The sequence below is a fragment of the Eschrichtius robustus genome, chromosome 6, assembly GCF_028021215.1.
Source record: "Eschrichtius robustus isolate mEscRob2 chromosome 6, mEscRob2.pri, whole genome shotgun sequence".
NCBI lineage: Eukaryota > Metazoa > Chordata > Mammalia > Artiodactyla > Eschrichtiidae > Eschrichtius > Eschrichtius robustus.
This window is the reverse complement of record NC_090829.1, coordinates 19,909,419-19,929,060: the sequence shown is the minus strand read 5'-3', so window position 1 is coordinate 19,929,060 and position 19,642 is coordinate 19,909,419. Positions and strand designations below refer to the sequence as shown.

Sequence of the window (19,642 nt, the reverse complement as noted above, 5' to 3'; positions counted from 1 at the left end):
GGACTATTCATTCCAGGGTACTTAAATCATGAAGAGGAGACCTTGATATGCCCCAGAAGTGGGAGAGAGATGATCTGAGGAAGACATCAGATTTCACAGTGATCCGGTACATGGTGAGCCTGTCAGAAGTCTTGACGTGCACAAAACCCTTGAATTTTTCAGGACTGAGGGGAAAGCAAGGGGGAAAAACAGATTTGGACTCTAACCATGGAAAAGAATTTAGACTCACCTAGGGAAGAACTACCCCTCTCTTCCTACTAAGACAGTGGGTATAAGGGGGGATTTCAGGAAATAGTCCTCAGAATAGCCTAGGCCAGCAAGATAGGCAAGTGATTCCCCCTTCTTGGAGTGTTAGAATACACCTATGCATCCTCAGGCTTGTCCAGCATGGCAGAGTGACCTAGAGTTCTGCTTTGATGCCCACATACTCCTACTGTAAATATTCTGAGGAGACAAGAAACCAAATCTTAAAGAGACTGATTTAGTTCGTGGGCCAAGTCAATTTAACACATGAGCTAGGGAGCAGAGATAAAAGCAACACACACACACACTCATGTGAACAACTGGAATCAATGATATAGAGGTAATGATTGGCAAATTATGGCCTGTGGGCCAAATACAACCCAACCCAATGCCTGTTTTGGTAAATAAAGTTTTACTGGAAGACAGCCACGTCTACGTGCTTACATTGTCTATACCTGCTTTCAGGTTAGAACAGCACAGATGAATGGATAAAGAAGATGTGGCACATATATACAATGGAATATTACTCAGCCATAAAAAGAAATGAAATTGAGTTATTTGTAGTGAGGTGGACGGACCTAGAGTCTGTCATACAGAGTGAAGTAAGTCAGAAAGAGAAAAACAAATACCGTATGCTAACACATATATATGGAATCTAAGGAAAAAAAAAAAAAAGGTCATGAAGAACCTAGGGGTAAGATGGGAATAAAGACACAGACCTACTAGAGAATGGACTTGAGGATATGGGGAAGGGGAAGGGGAAGCTGTGACAAAGTGAGAGAGTGGTATGGACAAATATGCACTACCAAACGTAAAATAGATAGCTAGTGGGAAGCAGCCGCATAGCACAGGGAGATCAGCTTGGTGGTTTGTGACCACCTAGAGGGGTGGGATAGGGAGGGTGGGAGGGAGGGAGATGCAAGAGGGAAGAGATATGGGAACATATGTGTATGTATAACTGATTCACTTTGTTATAAAGCAGAAACTAACACACCATTGTAAAGCAATTATACTCCAATAAAGATGTTAAAAAAAAGCACAGTTGAGAAGTTGCTACAGAGACTGTATAGCCTGCAAAACTTCAAATACCTGTCTTGCCCTTTGTAGAAAGTTTGCCAACCCCTGAAATAGATAATAGAAAAATAAAAGGGGGGAAAAAATCAATGAAACTGAAGCTGCTTCTTGGAGAAGATCAATAAAATTGATAAACCTCTAGACAGACTGAATCAGGAAAAAAGGAATTACCAATATAAAGTACAAAAGACAGTTCACTGCAAAGAACATTACAGACTTTAAAAACATAAGAGAATATCTTGAACAATTTTATGTTAATAAATTGGAAAACACAGATGAAATGGACAAATTTCTTGAAAGACAATGTCAAAGCTCACTCAAGAAGAAACAGATAAACTGAATAGTTCTATTTCTATAAAAGAAATTGAATTTGTAGCTGAACACCTTTCCACAAAAGAAACACCAGGTCTGGATGGCTTCACTGGTACATACCACCATAATCTGAGAAAGAAAGAAGACCAATTCTTCACAAGTTTTCTTGCAGAAAATTGAAGAGAGAACACTTCCACCTCATTCCCCGAGGCAAGCATTACTCCAATATCAAAAACCAGACAAAGACGTCACAAGAAAGCTATTCACCAATATCATGAATATAGATGTGAAACATTCCTCACCAGATTTCAGTAAACTGAATCCAACAACATATGTAAAGGGTAATATATAATGACATTTTAATATGGTATATATCTATTTAGATCTTAGATTGCTTTCTTTATCAGTGTTTTATAGTTTTCAGCAAACAGATCCTGCACATAATTTGTGAGACTTAGACATAGTTTCATTTTTTTCTGAGCTATTATAAATGATAGTGTTTTTAAAATTTCAATTTCTACTTGTTCATGCTAGTATATAAAAATACAATTGATTCTTCTTGTGCCCTTGGTTAACTCACTGACTAGTTTTAGCTTGACTCCATGACATTTTCTACACAGACTTTCATGTTGTCTGGGAAGAGTTTTATTTCTTCCTTTTCAATCTGTATGCCTTTTATTTCTTTTTCTTGCCTTATTGTTCTCGATAGCAGTTTCAGTATGGTGTTGAATAGGCGTGGTAAGAATGGAATACTTGTCCTGTTCCTGATCTAAGGACAGTGACAGATATGCTCGCCATCTTGATCATGGTGATCGTCTCATGGTATATATATATATGTCAACTTATCACACTGTATGCTTTAAACACATGTATCTTATTGTGTATCAATATATCTCAATAAAAAAGGAAGAAAAGAATGTATCTTTTGATACTTCTGAGAAGAATTAAACTTCTAGCTAAAAACCAGACAGTTTAAGCCTCCCCAGAGTCGCCTACTTCTGGAACATCACCCAAATCTGTGAGAGGGTATCACTGTATCCTGCCAAAACACCCTACTGTTGTTGGCCTTTTCTTTTGCCTTCATCCAAATCTTGCCTCACCTTTCTACCTTGCTTTGCTTTTCAAGTTAGTGGAATTCTATCTAGGCGAGCTGTCTTTATAAACAAATGTCTATGATCTCCAGGTAGAATAGTTTATTTTTAACACTGCCTCTTCTTTATTGCTGTGTTCCAGAAACAAATCTCATTCACCCTAATTTCAGTGATGCCTACAAGATCATAGTTTTTCTGTGTTATATTTTTGTTAATCAAAAAACATAGTTGTTTATTACTGAATTTCAATAGAAATCACCTAAAACATCCACCTTAAAAGCACTTTGTCAAATCTATCACCTTTTTTGCTCACTAATTCCAACACAGCTCCCAAGACCTACCACTCTTGCTTCCTGGACTGTTCTTTTGAAGCCTGATGAACTACTCTAACTCAGGAACACAGAGGATAAGGAGCGTGGGCCCTGCAGTTGGACTTTGGGTCCAACTCTCCACGATAACTTTGGGCAAGTTTCTTCCATACATATAAGTGTACAGCTCAATGAACTGTGAAATGAACACACCCATGTAGCCAACATTTATGTCAGAAAGCTGAATATTACCATAACCTCAGATCTTGTGTTAAAAATTTAAGTTTGCAGGTGACTTTTCCTTTTATGACAAAATATATACTATGTTAAAAATCCTATAATAAATCCCAGGAACTATAGAAAAGTAATTCCCAAACTGTCTCCTGATGAACGCATAGCCTCTGTATTTTCATGCCTACCTTAAACTTGCCCTATTGAAACACAACAGAAAGTAGGGGTATGGGATAGAAATAAGGAACTGGGAAGCATGAGAATAAAGAAATAAAAGATGTCTCCAGCATAAGGGATTATTTCATCAGGGAATTGTAGGAATTTGAGTTCAGAGCATGGTGATATCGAGGGCTAGAAATAGTGAATCCTGGAGAAAGGATTCACTCTAGGATGGTCAGAGGTGGCCATCCCTGTAGAGACGAATAGTAGGTACAGAGCATGACACAGAGGGTAAAAGTATAGACTCTGGTCATGTTTTCTTCCATTCCAAGAGGAGGAATTCTTGAAGAGAGTTTAAGGGGTGGTGAAGGATCTCTCCCCTCAGACCTTTCTTGTCTCTACAGCACCTCTGATCTCAGCACCCTGTCTTTTGCAGACTTGAATATTTCAGGAGACTCCTAATTACGATCTCTCTTGGTACTCACACTCAGAAGATATTCCTACAAAAAAAAAAAAAAAAAGAAAGAAAAAAAAGAACACATACCTGCTCTTTGACCTCAATGTTATGTTCCCCTTCCAAAATAAGGGTGACAGCTTGCATAATTTGCTTTCCATGAGTACTCATTATTTTATCTATGTGCTGTAAAACAATGGGAAACCCACAATTAACATTTGGAGAACAAAGAAAAAGACCACAGAAAAGAACAGAAGGCTTCCAAAACTTAAACAATGTACAGAGAAGACTCAGAAAACAAGTGAGGCACAGAGAAGGGAACCACCCACGTTTCTTTATCTGCCTGAAGGCCGCTGACCCTGTTGCTCAGGGAACATTAGAGAACAACGAACGAGAAAGACCCCACACCAAGGCTCAGCCTCTCCTGCTCTGACATATGCCCACTGCTCTCCATGCTGACACCTTCAGAGGTCAATCCAGTCAATGTGGGCAGGGCAGGGAGGTATCTACGGAATAGCACTGAGAAGGAGTCTCTATAAGGGAAAGAAGCTGAGGCCCCAGAGATAAGTGATTTAGGCAGACGAGAAAACCCATCCGGTCCAGCAAATCAAGTAAAATCAAGTAACAAGTCAAGGCTGGCTCCCATCCAGCACGGAGGAACGAGAGGACAGGCAGTGCAGGAGTGGAGGGTTAGGTGCCCATATGGTGAAACAGCTCCCAGAACACCTATGAAGGTGACAGGTCTAAACATCAACTCCTGGCTTCTCTGGGAAGGGGCAGCATTTGAATCACACTTCTGGGCAGATGTTGATGGGAGCAGAGAGGCAGGGCAATGTTTTGTGATGCCTATGCAGGGGTAGCTAATCTGGAAACCTGGGTGATTTTACTTACTGGGCGAGTAGAGAGGAGATTTCTAAGAAGGCCCAATGTCTTCATCAGCACATTCAAATCTGAATCTGATAATAACCGGAATAGCTGTTCGGTACTCAAGCTTCGTAAAATATCTGCTTTTATTTTTTGTTCAGCCTGAAATGCCATATTCTGAAAGGATTAAAGAAGTTTCAAGAATCATGCCTATATTTGCATTATTAAATTATATTTTAATAGTAATTCTGATAATTTTCAAAGTATAAACAGAATCTGCAGAAAATCCTTAAGGATAAGTCACATCATTTTTCTGATTCCTGTTAATCACCTATAATTCTGTCTGTCAGAAGAAAGATAACTGTCACTCTTATATATACTCCTCTATGAGTAATATGACCACTTCCTGACATGGCATTTGCATGTCTTAAGATTTCTCAAATAAATACAAAATCTACTATTATATTTTTTAAAATTCAATTTATTTAAATTAAAAAACCAAACGCTTCACCCATTTCTCCCATCCCCACCCTTACCTCTGGCAACCACCAATCTGTTCTCTGTATCTATGAGCTTGGTTACTTTTGAGAATATCCTTCTGGTTATCAAGTTGCTTTGTGTGCACTTTAATAACAAAATGACTACTAACAACTACACTGTGCCATGCACTTTGAGAAAGACTTAAATGTACTCCCTTATTATGCATGAAAATAAGTAGTGGGTTTTGTTAACTTTACTCGCAGGAAACACCTACTGTGTTCACAGTTCTATGCTAGGTGCTGATCCGCTGGGCCATATCATGCAGGAAGCTCTTGGGGGTGGGAGGTGTATCCAACCTACTAGCAGCCCCAGATGGGCAGGAGTTGTTTTGCTCCTTTTTCTCCTTTCTGGACACATTATGGATTACCCCACCTTAACCTAAAGCTATAATAGGTCTGAAGGAAAAAAAAAAAACATGGCTGATTCTAAATAATTCATAAATCAACTTTTGGTATAAAAAAAATCTCTTGTAAACTAGAAACTTATTATAATATGTGGTTATTGCCCTCCAGGAACTTTTTAAAATTAAGGATCTAAGACATATGAAAGATCAAGTTACCTAATAACACAAGGCAACATGGCAGAGCAAAAAGAGTACTGAGTTGGGTGTCAAGAGACCCAGGTCAAAGAGAATTCCAAGGTTTTATATTTTGTGGACAGAGAACATAATAACTGATAATATGGAAACTGATGAGAATAAGATGGTTAATACGAATTTGAGGAGTGGGATAAATTCAATTTTCAACATTAAAACTGTGCTTGTCAGGGAGCCCTCAAATGAAGTCCCATTAACCATTTAAGTGATATACCTGGCGAATAGGGTACAGTTCCATCTGGATATGTATATTCCAAAGCAACCTCTTCTATTAGGGGGAGTTGAACCCATGAGAGTAGATGAAGTCCCTGAAACTGTAGTGTAAAGGGAAGTAGAAACTGGGAACTGAAACTCGGGGGAATGTTCCCTGAGAAAGAGGTTGAAAAGGAGGCTAAGTACAAAGGGGGGCAAAAAAAAAAAAAAAATTAAGTCCTGGGAAAGAGTTTCAAGAAAGAGAAGTGCCAAAAGCTGGTAAGTTAAGGAGAAAAATAACTGTGAATCTACTACACTCAGTGCTTTCTTGGAAGATGATTATTTCCATCCAAAGTTCGTGTGAAAAGACAGCAAATATAGCACAGTACAGGGAGATGAATATGGGCTTGGGACAGGTTCAGAACCCATTTCCATCATTTATTAGCTGTGAGGCCTTAGATGATTCATTTACCTTCTAAGTTCCAGTTTCCCAACTGTAAGGTGAATATATACCAATACAATGTAAAATAAAAATTAGAGATAGCAAATATAAAACACCTAGTTTAGTGTCTGGCACACAGTATTGAAATATAACTACTATAATTATGTTTTAAAAATTCATGGAGAATTACTCTATTTTCAATTTCAATAAATTTTATGTAAAAAAATTTTAAGGAAAAATGGTTCTCTGACTTCATAGTTATATAGTTTTAGAATTCAGATTATTATAAATTATTTACTAGAAACTGTTAAGAAATCACTGAGCATGTATACCCCAATTCTGTTACCTTGGGGAAGTTATTTAACCGCTCTGCGCTTAGCTTACTCATCTGTAAAATATGTACACTCTCTAGCTTATTTCACAAAGACGTTATAAAGGAGACACGAAAGTACTTTGTAAAGTAGGCAGCGCTATACAGATATCAATACGTTCACGAGGAGGAAAACTTTTTGTTCCCAAAATTAGACGTCAAGTTTCAACACCTGTCCACCTTTCTTAATAAACAGGAGAACCGAGGAACACAGTGGCCAAGCAACTTGCTTATATTTGAATCTGAAAGGTGAATGAAGTCTTCTAGGTCCTAAGTCTTCAGAGAACTGGGCCAAAAGAGCAAGATTTTTAAAAAAGAAAATTCCAGACATTTCAAAAACACATTCTTTAGTTTTAACTTTGATAACTGCTCCCTCCTCTTTGTGAAACATACCATTAAAGCCCAAATTCCATTCACTCGTAAAGCAGGATTTTCACTTTGGGTTAATCCACAAAGTAGCTCTACAGCTCCCGATTCTAAAATTGGCTGTGATTAGAAAGGAGAAAAAACAGTTTTAAAGTCAGGTTTGTTAACTAAGTGTATATATACCCTGGTGCTCTGCCTCCTATTTCTTTCCTACTCTTACCCAATTCCAAGCAACCTTCACAAAGCAGGGAGTGAGGCGGCCATAAAAAACACCTTGAGAAGGCCAAGAACAATGATTCTCTCACAAATCCAAAAACCAAAATAAACCCTGTCGTTTCCTTTTTCTCTGTAGTCCTGAAAGACTCAGGAGATAGCCTAATTCTGTGTACGTTTCACACACACCCTTATGATCCCATTACCTATCCATATTCTTCTCACCCTCCTCTGAGACGGCCACCCCCCGCTTCACGCAGCATGTGTCTCAGGTGTTCTTTACAAGTTGTGACTATGAAGCAATATGGCTGGTTTAGAATGGAACTATCTTCCTTACAAATTGTTAATCTTATTCATCAACGTGCTGTAGAATTCATCTTTTAGAACTACTTTCAGGACTACTTATCAATCATACAAGCAAAACAGTCTTGTACTTTTATGGTCATATCACATTTTATATCTAAAATAGCATGAGTTAGTCTGACTATTTAACTGAGGATACTTGGCTGAAAATAGGTTTTGTAGTTTCTAAAAAATTCAAACCTTAGAGGACTGATGTATCATCACTAACAAATGCTTAGAAGGCCATCTTTCAAGTGGATTCTAGAAATGTCTTAAGCAATGCAGATTTATATACAAATTGTGCAGTTTTTAAAAAAACTTTTTATTTTGAAATAAGTTCAAACTTATAAAGTAGCAAGACTAATATAAGGAACTTCCATATATTCTTCTCCCAGATTCACCAATTTTTTTTAAACATCTTTATTGGAGTATAATTGCTTTACAATGTTGTGTTAGTTTCTGCTGTATGACAAACTGTATCAGTTATATGTATACATACATCCCCATATCCCCTCCCTCTTGCGCCTCCCTCCCACCCTCCCTATCCCACCCCTCTAGGTGGTCACAAAGCACTGAGCTGATCTCCCTGTGCTATGCAGTTGCTTCCCACTAGCTATCGATTTTACATTTGGTAGGGTACATATGTCACTGTTACTCTCTCACTTCATCCCAGCTTACCCTTCCCCCTCCCCGTGTCCGCAAGTCCATTCTCTAAGTCTGCGTCTTTATTCCTGTCCTGCCCCTAGGTTCATGAGAACCTTTTATTTTTTTCCCCCCAGACTCCATATATATGTGTTAGCATACGGTATTTGTTTTTCTCTTTCTGACTTACTTCACTCTGTATAATAGACTCTAGGTCCATCCACCTCACTACAAATAACTCAGTTTCGTTTCTTTTTATGGCTGAGTAATATTCCATTGTATATACGTGCCACATCTTCTTTATCCATTCATCTGTCGCTGGACACTTAGGTTGCTTCCATGTCCTGGCTATTGTGAATAGAGCTGCAATGAACATTGTAGTACATGACAGTTTTTGAATTATGGTTTTCTCAGGGTATATGCCCAGTAGTGGGATTGCTGGGTCTTATGGTAGTTCTATTTTTAGTTTTTTAAGGAACCTCCATACTGCTCTCCATAGTGGCTGTATCAGTTTACATTCCCACCAACAGTGCAAGAGGGTTTCCTTTTCTCCACACCCTCTCCAGCATTTATTCTTTGTAGATTTTTTGATGATGGCCATTCTGACCGGTGTGAGGTGATACTTCATTGTAGTTTTGATTTGCATTTCTCTAGTGATTAGTGATGTTGAGCATCCTTTCATGTGTTTGTTGGCAATCTGTATACCAGATTCACCAATTTTTAACATGTTGCCATATTTGTTTTATCATTATGTCTCTCATTCTACACACCCATATCCACATTATTTATCTTTTTCTGAACCCTCTGAAAGCAGAATGCAGGCATCATGCCACTTTACCCTTAATACTTCAATGAGTATTTCCTAAGAACAAGGAATATTCTCTTAGATAACCAAAGAACGCTTACCAAATTCAGAGAAACTGACATTACAACAATACTTTTTTTGAATCTACAGTCCATATTCCCATTCTGTCAACTGGCCCAATAAATGCTCTTACACCATTTCCTTCCCTTCCAGTTAAGAGTCCAGTTTATTTTTAATATTAAAAAATCAATCATATTAATGATCCTATACCTGAGTTCATCTAACTTACTTTCTAACTAGACCCTAAATATTCTGAAGGTGGATCTGAGGCAACATAAGAGCTGTTGAGGATGATTAAAAGTGTTGCACTGACTGCAACCAGATCATCCTCAGCCGAGACCCCCACCACCAGGGCAGAGGAACAGACAGAAGCTCTGGTATCCTATCTCGCCTTCCCCTTCCTTCAGAACAACTGAAGGAAGTTGTTTCTCCCTTTTTGTTCCAAGATTTCTGCTTGCTAAATAATTGTCTCTGAACCTCCACCTTGTTAGTAATGTCTTCCTAACTATCAGTCAAAAGCCTGAAGGTGTTACAATGTAGAAAGACATTCATCAAAATGGGACGACTAAATGTACTTAATAAAGGATGGTGTCTAAACCTAGTTCACAATTGAGCAGGCCAGGGATATTTTAACATGATAAAACTAATGGGACGACTAATGTACTTAATAAAGGATGGTGTCTAAACCTAGTTCACGATTGGGCAGGCCAGGGATATTTTAACACGATAAAACTAAATCAGTAAGGTTCCCCCCCTCCTTTATTAAAGTTTATTTCCATTTCCCTATTATAAAAATAATGCATTCTCAAACAATTTATAAAATGCATAAAAGAAGGGGAAAAAAAAAATCCCCAAATGCAATCCTTCCCTAAACAACTACCATTAACATTAAACATTAAAAAGATTATTTTCCAATGCCAGCAGTTATCTCCTGAAATGACCTGTAATCCTGGTTTAAAAAATTGGGTCTTAATGTATTCATTAGTAAATATAATTTGCAAATAGTCTAATAGTGTAATTATTTCCTACATTTGCAGTTGTAGGCAGTTTAGATTGACTGTAAGCTGTAATATCTTTTAAATACACTTCATATGCCAGGCAGAAAAGGGATAACAGGAAATGATAATCATATTTTTAAATGATTTAATATGCCCCCCCAATCCAAACAATTCAGAAATAGCTTTTAAGCACCAATCCTCAAATTTCAATGTCAACTACTGTGAAAACTATTTAACTAAACTCTAGGTAGGCCGGGCAAAAGTCATCTAGGAAGAGAAAATCAACACTAACCTCTTTGCTTGGAGAAAATTCAAGAAGAAGGTTACATAACATGGAAGACGCTACTACTAGGATTTCATCTGGTGCATTTTGTAAAACCTGTGGAATTAAAAAAAAAGATACTATTAATGGTTTGCAACCATGGGGGTAAGATCACAAGAATAAATGAGAACAAAAACAATGTATCTCTCAACCTGATTTCTCATATTGGAGAGACAGTTAGGAAAGATCCACTTGACATCGAGTGAAACTTTACATAGTGCTGTCATTATGACTGACTAAGGCCCTCACATCTATCTTGCTGGAGGAGAAGCTACAGCCCCACTGCCAGGATGGGGGCTGCTACGTGGAAAAGGAGATAGACACAAGTCAGGGAGCGGGTGCTCTATGTAAAAAGTTTGAAGACCACAGGACTGCTTTGGGGCAAGTTAACCCAATTTACTCCACCATATTCAGGCCACTTATGAAACCACAGAATTGCCCTAGGACCTGAGACTTTCTGATGTCTCTGGAAAGACTTGTTTGACTAGGAACATGGATGGATCAAGCTACTACTCAGGCAGGGCAAGGTGGGAATCTGGTTCTCAGGACTGGAATCACACAGTCCTGGTTCCAACCCTCACTCCTCCACTTACTAGATGTGTGAACTTAAGCACATTTCTTAACCTCTCTGAGCCTTCAAATTGAGGAAAATAACACTTCCTTGATGGGACTACTTAAGATTAAATGTGATTTGGTGAATAATAAGGGAAGCGGCATAGCATGGGAGTTAAGAACACAGAATGCTTGAGTGCAAATCTCAGCTTAACCACTAACTAGGTGTATGAATTCTTTTGTTATGAAATGGGGATAATAATAGTGTCTGCTTCATAGAGTTTATGTGAAAATTAATATATGAAAAGATTTTAGAACAGTAATTGTCACACAGTAACGGTTATATAAATAAGGTTTTAAAACAGGTAACTTATTGCCATAATTGTTGTTATCAGGCACATCGCAGTTATACAGCAAACTAATTGCCATGGACCCTTCCTGAACTCAGAAAACAACACAGCATGATGACAAAGGTTCGTTGCCATTAGCTATGATCAGAACCTCCTCTTTCTAGATTCTGAGAAGGCTTCAGAAACACTACCACGTATATGCAATATCCACTTCAAATAAATCCTTTGCATTTGGAATCAGATCAGGATGAGGCCTATGATCCCAAAAGTAACCCTAGGAGCTCTAGTTACACACATTGGAAATGGATCACCACAGAAATTCATAGAGTTAAATATATTATCAGCTAAATCAAGTCTGAGGTTCCCAAGTTAAGAACAAGCAAGAATTACAAAATGGAACCAGTTCTCCTAAGATACTGTGTTTTAACTCTTCTGTGAATCATTAGCTAACTGATAAAGATCACATCTCATATGCTATGCAGGCTGATCTCTGTGTGTGCCACAACCCACTTTAACACCCTTTTCACCCTTCCCTTCCTTTGCCATGCCCTTCCTATGTCTCTCAGGTATATACTCTATCCATGCCTTAAGGCTGTCCCATTCCAGAAGCCTCCTTGGAGCCCTTCCAATCAGAAGTCATCCTATCCTCCTGAGTGCCCACTGCTACTGTCTGTGACCTCTCTTAGGGCCCTTACTACTGTTCACTTTCAAATTCTTTGTGCAGCCCTGCCAATCTCTTTTCCTACTAACAAATTTAAGCTTCTTGAAGGAATAATCTATAATAATATCTATAGTCTAATTTATCCTGGCCTGTATCAACTAAATGGCATTGCACAACGTGGGTGCTCAATGAATGCTTCTGACTTAAGAGAAATAATCATTTTCCAAAATTATACTACTTAGAATCATTGACTGAAATAAGTGAGCGCCTATCAAGGCTTTTAAAAAGTTGCTTTGTTTCTGGTCTATGTGCTGGGGAATTTGCAATCATATGAATTCACAGCAGGGTATTTTTGGGGGAGGGGCATTCTGTGTTTTGTCAAGAAGAAAAAAATGACTTTAAAAATGTGTAACTTTTAAAAGAAACATTAATAAATGGCTATTACTTGTTTTAAAAGGTTGCTTTGCTTGATATGATTCACTTTTTAAAGTATTATTTATTGTTTTATAGAGATTAATCTGCTTTTATAAGTTTCGTTTTCAAATTACATAACAATAATAAATTAAAACAGAAAAGATTCTATGAAATTCTTAAAAGCATTTACTCACTACAGTATAAGACAGAACATGTGAAACTCAGAAGTTGACATCTAACACTGACCAAACAGAATTTCACCAAAATAAGAACAAAAAATAATCACAAATAGAAGTTTTAGCTAAAATCAAATGTCTACTCTCTTGTGGCTTGCTAACCAACATTTAAAAACATGAAAAAGCAAAAGGGGAAAAAGAATCAATAGACATGCAAACAGCCTCTGAACTAAGAGAAACCCAGAAGTATCTGAAATAAATCATTCATTTACTTCCAGGCTTTTAATACTATACTTTAAATGTGCAACATAGTAGTAGTTTGATAGTAATTATACCCACATGTAACCAAGTGCTCAAAATCCTTTTAGACTGCTCACCAGACCTTTGCCCAGGTAGAACTAGCCAGAAACCACATGTTGCTCCTTTTCTGATTCATATGAGAGAGGGGTACCAAGCCGAGCAATCAGAGAAAATGGCTCCAGAGAAAATATTTGGAAGTTATTTTGGGAAACAGGAGAGCACTTTTAAAAATCTTGAATGGGGACTTCCCTGGTGGTGCAGTGGTTAAGAATCCCCCTGCATTGGCAGGTTCGATCCCTGGTCGAACCAGGGTTCGATCCCTGGTCCGGGAAGATCCCACATGCCGCGGAGCAACTAAGCCCGCGAGCCACAACTACTTAGCCTGTGCTCTAGAGCCCGCAAACCACAACTACTGAGCCCACGTGCCACAACTACTTAGCCTGTGCTCTAGAGCCCGCAAATCACAACTACTGAGCCCACGTGCCACAAGTACTGAAGCCCATGCGCCTAGAGCCCATGCTCCGCAACAAGAGAAGCCACCACAGTGAGAAGCCTGTGCACCGCAACGAAGAGTAGCCCCCGCTCGCTGCAACTAGAGAAAGCCCACGCACAGCAACGGAGACCCAAAGCAGCCAAAAAAAAAAAAAAAAAAATTAAAATATGTTTAAAAAAATTTTTTTGAATGGACAGAATCAATAAATCAAGATTAAGCTGCTATGAAAAAGGTGCAATCTAAGAACAAGCAAGAGTGGCAACAGTAAAATTCCTTTACTAAGGAGAGCGTAATGTTTCTGTTCATGCTATTCCTCTCTGGAAAACCCTCCTGACATCCTTTTGCATCAAAGCTACTTTGTAATCTTCTTGCCTGAAGCCTCCCCCAACTATTTCTACCATACTTATGCCTCTACTGTAACCTGAGGCTTTAAGCTGGGGGCAAGAGCTCTGTAGTAAAAATTTTTGGTAGACTTACTGTGCCCAGAGGCTTTCACAGGAGATACTAAAAAGCAGAACAAAAAACCAAAAGCTTAAACAAATAAATCTGTTGATTAAATGCAAGGTGTATAGTTACTTAAAAAAAAGAAAAAAAGATGGTGAGACTAACCATCTTGACCTGTGGTTCTGTACTGTATCAGGGATAACATTATTAGTAGCAACCTGTGCATATTCTAAGTCTCAATTCAGATAACTGTTTGACCTAAACCACCTTTTTCTTTTTTTTTTGGCCCTCAAGGAAAGACCTTTAGGTCTTAACAAAGAAGTCATTCTGGAATAGAGAGACAGGAAGTAATAATTGTTTTAAAAAATATCCAGGGATTGCCAAAAGACTAAGAACAGGTTGTATCTGTAAATGGCTGATTCCTTTCTTTTTTATAACTAAAAATTACAAAGATGACTCTGGATATAAGCCTAAAGTGTAATACTAGACACACAGGGAGATCAGATGAGTAACTAGAGTTTCATTTAATGAAAGAAAGCCAGGCATGCATGTACTTCCCCTGTCACACATGAGATGCTGACCTCAGAAACACATTCTGCACGTTCTAAAGAGGCTTAGAACATCGGTTCTGAGGAGATAAATGTTCAAAACGCTTTAACATAAAAATCAGATACACTCCTAGACCAGAGAGTGCAGTCAGCTACCTCGCTCACTAAAGGCTCGGTGGGAACAGGTGTGGACTTGCTGCTTTCTTCTTACCTTCATTAAAGGTTTCCACACGGCGTGATCCTGGAAACTGGTTCGAAGCTGCTGCACAGATCTAGATAAACTGTGCAAACATCTACAAAGAATAATCAAAATTAGCTTCACAAGAAGCCGAAACTTTTACTTTTCAAACACACCGCTTGGCATTGCACAATTACTAATATACACTTCAAGTTTATCTACAGACATCATTAATTCAACTACTTCAGGACTTCACAGGCTTTTCAGGCTAGATTCTCTGTTAAATAGTGTTACGTACTGTATGAATTCACCTGAGAATACTTTCAAGTAACATTTGGATTCTGTGCTTACTCGGTGAAGGTCCGGAAAGGAAACAGGTTAAACACACGGCAAAGGATTTTTATTCAGGCCATTTAAAGCTCATACCTGACGGCAGCTAACCGCACCTTGACACTAGACTCAGACAAGCCAGTCACAATTCGGTCCATCATATTTTCAGTCTCAATGATCTGGAGAAAAAGGTTAATGCTGCATAAATAACAACACGAAGGTAACAAACTTCACTGCTTGTAAATGCAAGTATGTTAATGTCCATTTTAAGTTAATGTTTTCAGCAAGAGTTTTTGCCTCAGGAACAATCATTTTGCAGTGGGGGCAGGCAGCTCATCAGAAAGGTAGGGCTACCCCACCAAGGACCTGCTAGACTGAATGACAGGCTTATGGGCAGATTATGTTTCTTCATTTATTTTTAAAGACACTTAAAACAATAATTACATGTGATAAATATTGCAGAGGTGTTGCATAAAGAGTATTGAGAAAAAGCAAGATATTACTGAACTACCATTGGGCAGGTTCCTGCCAGAGTTTCTCCTGCCAGAGTGAGTTTCTTGAAAAATCATGGTCCACATTCAGCCCTTATGAAAAGAAATCTGTGGGTTTCTGACACAGCCACCCTGTGGCTACTTTCTTACCAAGCAAATGGAAATTAAGCTAAATATTTAGAAAAGTAATCCTTGCCAAATTTCACTGTAGCACCAAGTCCTGCTACATGTAATCATTACAATCATGAAGCTTTATTTTTTTTCAATTTAAAAACAAGATAGCCTACGATTTTCCTTCATTAAACAATGCATAGATACAAAATAGTGTGCGGAAGAAATTAAGTTTAATTTGTGTGGTCCTATGGAAAAACAGCATATTAAGAAAAAATGCTAATGCTATCAAAACACAAATATTAACAAAAACAACTATTATTTGTTGAGTACTTCGATGTGCCAGGCATTGTGCTAATAAGCATGTTACATTATGTGACTTAAGCCTTTTGTAGGCATTATTATTCCCCATCAGCACATTAGGAAATTGAAGATTCTAGATAATCCAGAGTTTGCTTAGGATCACGGAGCTGAGACAGGAATCCAGGCATCTGACTCTGGCGTCCTTATGCTCAGCCATGCTTGAAACACCGCCCTGGTTAGAGTAGTCCCGTGCTCCTCAGGTAGCTCCCAGTGTGGGCAACACATTAACGGGAGTCATTACTTTCACCTGGGAGAACACCTGGTTGGGGGAACATGTAGGAAGATCGCCTGTGGAGTTTAACAAAGTCCCAGGCCAATTAAATCAGACTCCCTGTGGCAGGGCTTAGCCACCTGTATTTTTTTAAAAAGCTCCTCAGTTAGAATCCAGTGTGCAGCCAAGGTCGAGGGTCACTGACCTAGACTAAAATGAGAGGAGTTAAAGGCTGACCTCAGAACAGGAGAGGGTGGGAAATCTCAGGATGTTCCAGCCGAATGGGAAGAGAAGAAAATAGAGTTGAAATGAACAGTGCCTGGGAGAAGATTACCAACTATTAAGAACAGGGAACCACACTGCAGTTGTAGGGTAGGAGGAATGGTCACTTTTTAAAAACATCGTGATTTGCAGGTTCCGAGGTGGCTGAAGAAAACTTACATATTGATCTATTTCTCACTCCGGACCAAACCTAATCTCACCGTTACCCTTATGCACATCCACCCTCTGTCCTCATTGTCACTTCCAGCCCCGGAACGTCTGCCTATCTATCGGACCCTCGTGTACCTTTCTCACCTGGATGCCCTGCTCAGATACTCCACATAATTAGACTCCTTTCCACTGTCCTCCCACAACTCATTCCTGCTTCAGATCCCAAACTGCTGGTATTACAGTAGAAAACCCACCAAACCCGGCTGCCTGGTCTCTCAGGGTACACCATCCTCCCTCAGTGGGGTCCTCACTGAGGGCCCACCAGCCTTGCACTCCCCTGCTGGAGACTCCCACACTCCTTAGGATGTTTACCTCCTACCTCTAACGCTTCCTACCTCCCTCACACCCTCAGTCCCTCTGCGCTCACCTCATTTTTGCAGGGGCATTGCTTTCTTTCTGGGACACAAGTTGCCTCAACTTCCCCGTTCTCATTAACGTGTCTCCATACTTCTCTTCTTCACTCCTGTACTGCTGAAGCTGGGTACTTACAGCTCAAAGCCCTGCCCCCTTCCCCACCCCTCTTTCTTGCATCTTTACTCTGCCCCATGCCACTGGATCCTCTTCCCTTTCCCACTCCTATTTAAAAGACATAAGTGCCCAAACATTAACCTCTTTAAGCTACAGACCTCTCACCCCTTCCCTTCCTTAAATGGACATGTGTCCCAAAGCTCTGTTCATTCTTACTCTACTTAAATGACACTGCTGTGACTTCAAAATCAGCTTGATATGGGTAATTCTCTTTCCTGACCTCTAGCTTCATATTTCCAAGTGCCTGCTAAACACAAACATAAGTTCCACAATGTTTGGTGGAACGTCTAACTCTTTATGTCCCACGCTGAGTTTATCTTCCCTCCCTAAGCCTGCTCTTTCTCTACATCTGTCTGTCTGTCACTCTAATAGTGTTATTATTCTCCCAGTCACCCAGGCACTACGTTTGTGTCAATTTTGACTCCATCTCTTCCTGAATACCCAATCAAGTGATTTTGCACTGTACACCTTATATTCATTTCCTTACTAGTCTCACTCCAATAAACTAGTTAGGACCTTATTACTATTTGTTTGGGCTTATAGTGTTTTCCAAGTTATCTAATCTTTTGTGCTACAGCAACTGTCAAAGACTGGTTGACTGACAGGTTACTTCAATCAAGGACTAGCCACTGTTCTTGAAAAAGACAAGGCCAAACCAGGACCTTTAGCATGGGATGGAAATTAAAACTTGGGGCAAAAGTCTCAGGCACTGGATAGCTAGATGCAGAAGTCTGAAAGCTCCTTCCCAGTGGCTTGGGAAATAAATTTTACTTGAGAATAAGAAGGGATAACTTGGGAGAAACAGCTGCCTGTACTGAGTGTAATTACATTATCAGAAAATAAAGGGATGGGGGCTGGGGCAGAGACAGGGACACATGATTACTCTCTAAGAACTGAGAAATACTATTAGACTGGCTCCTGGTGCTTAAGAAACCTGGGCATGGGAAAGACTTGAAAGAGACTTCTGGATATTATTGACCGGCCACATCTAACCAAAGATGTAAATCTGACAAGGCACAGGACAGGTGTAGCAATCATGTAGGCATATAGATTCGCTCTATGCTTCTGAGCAACTCAATTGACCTCTCTGGGCCTTCAGTAAAATGAGAGGATAGAGCAATGATTATTTTACCTCCAATTCTTTGCAGTCAGGTAAATAAACATTGTGTTAGTCTGTTTGGGCAAAACTATCATGTTCAGAAGTGACATGGGAAGCAAGGTTGGTTAGAAGAGACTGGAGATAGTGCAGGACAGGGGGACAAAATCAGGGAGTAGGCAAGGAAGGGCAAACAGGGCACAGCTCCTATTTACATACCCGCATTTACCTATTCAGCAAATATCTGAGTGTCCACTGAGTGCTAGGCATGGTTTTAAAACTGGAAGATACAATGCGGGAGACAGAGCCCTTGTTCCCACCAAACTTACAGTGTTGAACAAGCAAGTGCAATTAACTGTTCAAGTGCTATGCCACTTGAATCTATGTCAGCAAGAGCTGACACAGGCCATGGGGCTTAAGGCAAACAGAGTGAAATAAGCACAAAGGGTAAGTAGGAAAAACATCCATTCTCAAGAATGGGAGTTTTACTATAGGCTGGCAAGTGGCCATTAATGACCTTACCAGAGAATGTTCTGGCTCAGGCCAGAGGACACTGGAGAACTATGTTAGTGGCCAGTCACTGCAACATAGAGTGGAGCGTTGAGCTTTCTCTCAAGTTTCTTGGGGGTGTGGAGGCTGACACTTTGGGCTGGAGGAGGGCTATAAGGTGGCTGGAGAACTTTTCTCCTGATTTAGGATATAAAACAGTAGGGCTATCTGGAAGTATATTCCCTTCAGACTACAGGTCATAGTCTATCAAAATATCTGCAGGAGGAGGCCCAGATTTGCAACTAAATTCGTCATGGAGGAACTTCAGTAACGCTACTAGGTTTCCAGAAAGCACACTAATTGAGTGTCTGATCTACTTTCTCCATCAAGATATCAGTCAGGGAGCAAGTGGGTGAAAATGATGCAAAATCAGAACGTGAAATGAATCTAGGATTCTAATCCAGAAGAGTATCCTAAGAGGCTATGTGAAGGAGCAACATGATCTAACCGCAACTGTACCCTTGAGGCTACTGAGAGCGCCTATGCAGGGATAAAAGGAGAATTATAGTGAGTACACTAACCAAAATGAGGATAAAAATGTGATTACGAGGTAGGGAAAGGTTTGGAATCAAATCCACAGAAAAAATTTTCAGGTCAGCTGGGAAGGAATTGGCAGTGGACGCTGCCATAGCCCTCTAACCCACATGAAGGTCTAACAGAGCACTAGATAGCTTCTCAGATCTGGGGTTGGAAAGCTAAGTACAATAAAACACATTTTCAATGACCCCAGTA

The 19,642-nt window shown here is 39.5% G+C and overlaps 1 protein-coding gene across 3 annotated transcripts in view; it reads right to left on the bottom strand.

Annotated features, from left to right (window-relative positions):
• Positions 1-19,642, bottom strand: part of ARMC8 (armadillo repeat containing 8) — a 103,535-nt gene that overhangs the window by 12,069 nt on the left and 71,824 nt on the right. For all 3 annotated transcript variants that reach the window (XM_068545975.1, XM_068545977.1, XM_068545976.1), the window contains 6 exons: positions 15,166-15,248; positions 14,773-14,854; positions 10,594-10,680; positions 7,269-7,361; positions 4,764-4,913; positions 3,963-4,058 (listed from right to left, as the gene is read on the bottom strand). In XM_068545975.1, the coding sequence (XP_068402076.1) occupies positions 3,963-4,058; positions 4,764-4,913; positions 7,269-7,361; positions 10,594-10,680; positions 14,773-14,854; positions 15,166-15,248 (591 nt within the window). The remainder of the gene's footprint in view (positions 1-3,962; positions 4,059-4,763; positions 4,914-7,268; positions 7,362-10,593; positions 10,681-14,772; positions 14,855-15,165; positions 15,249-19,642) is intronic.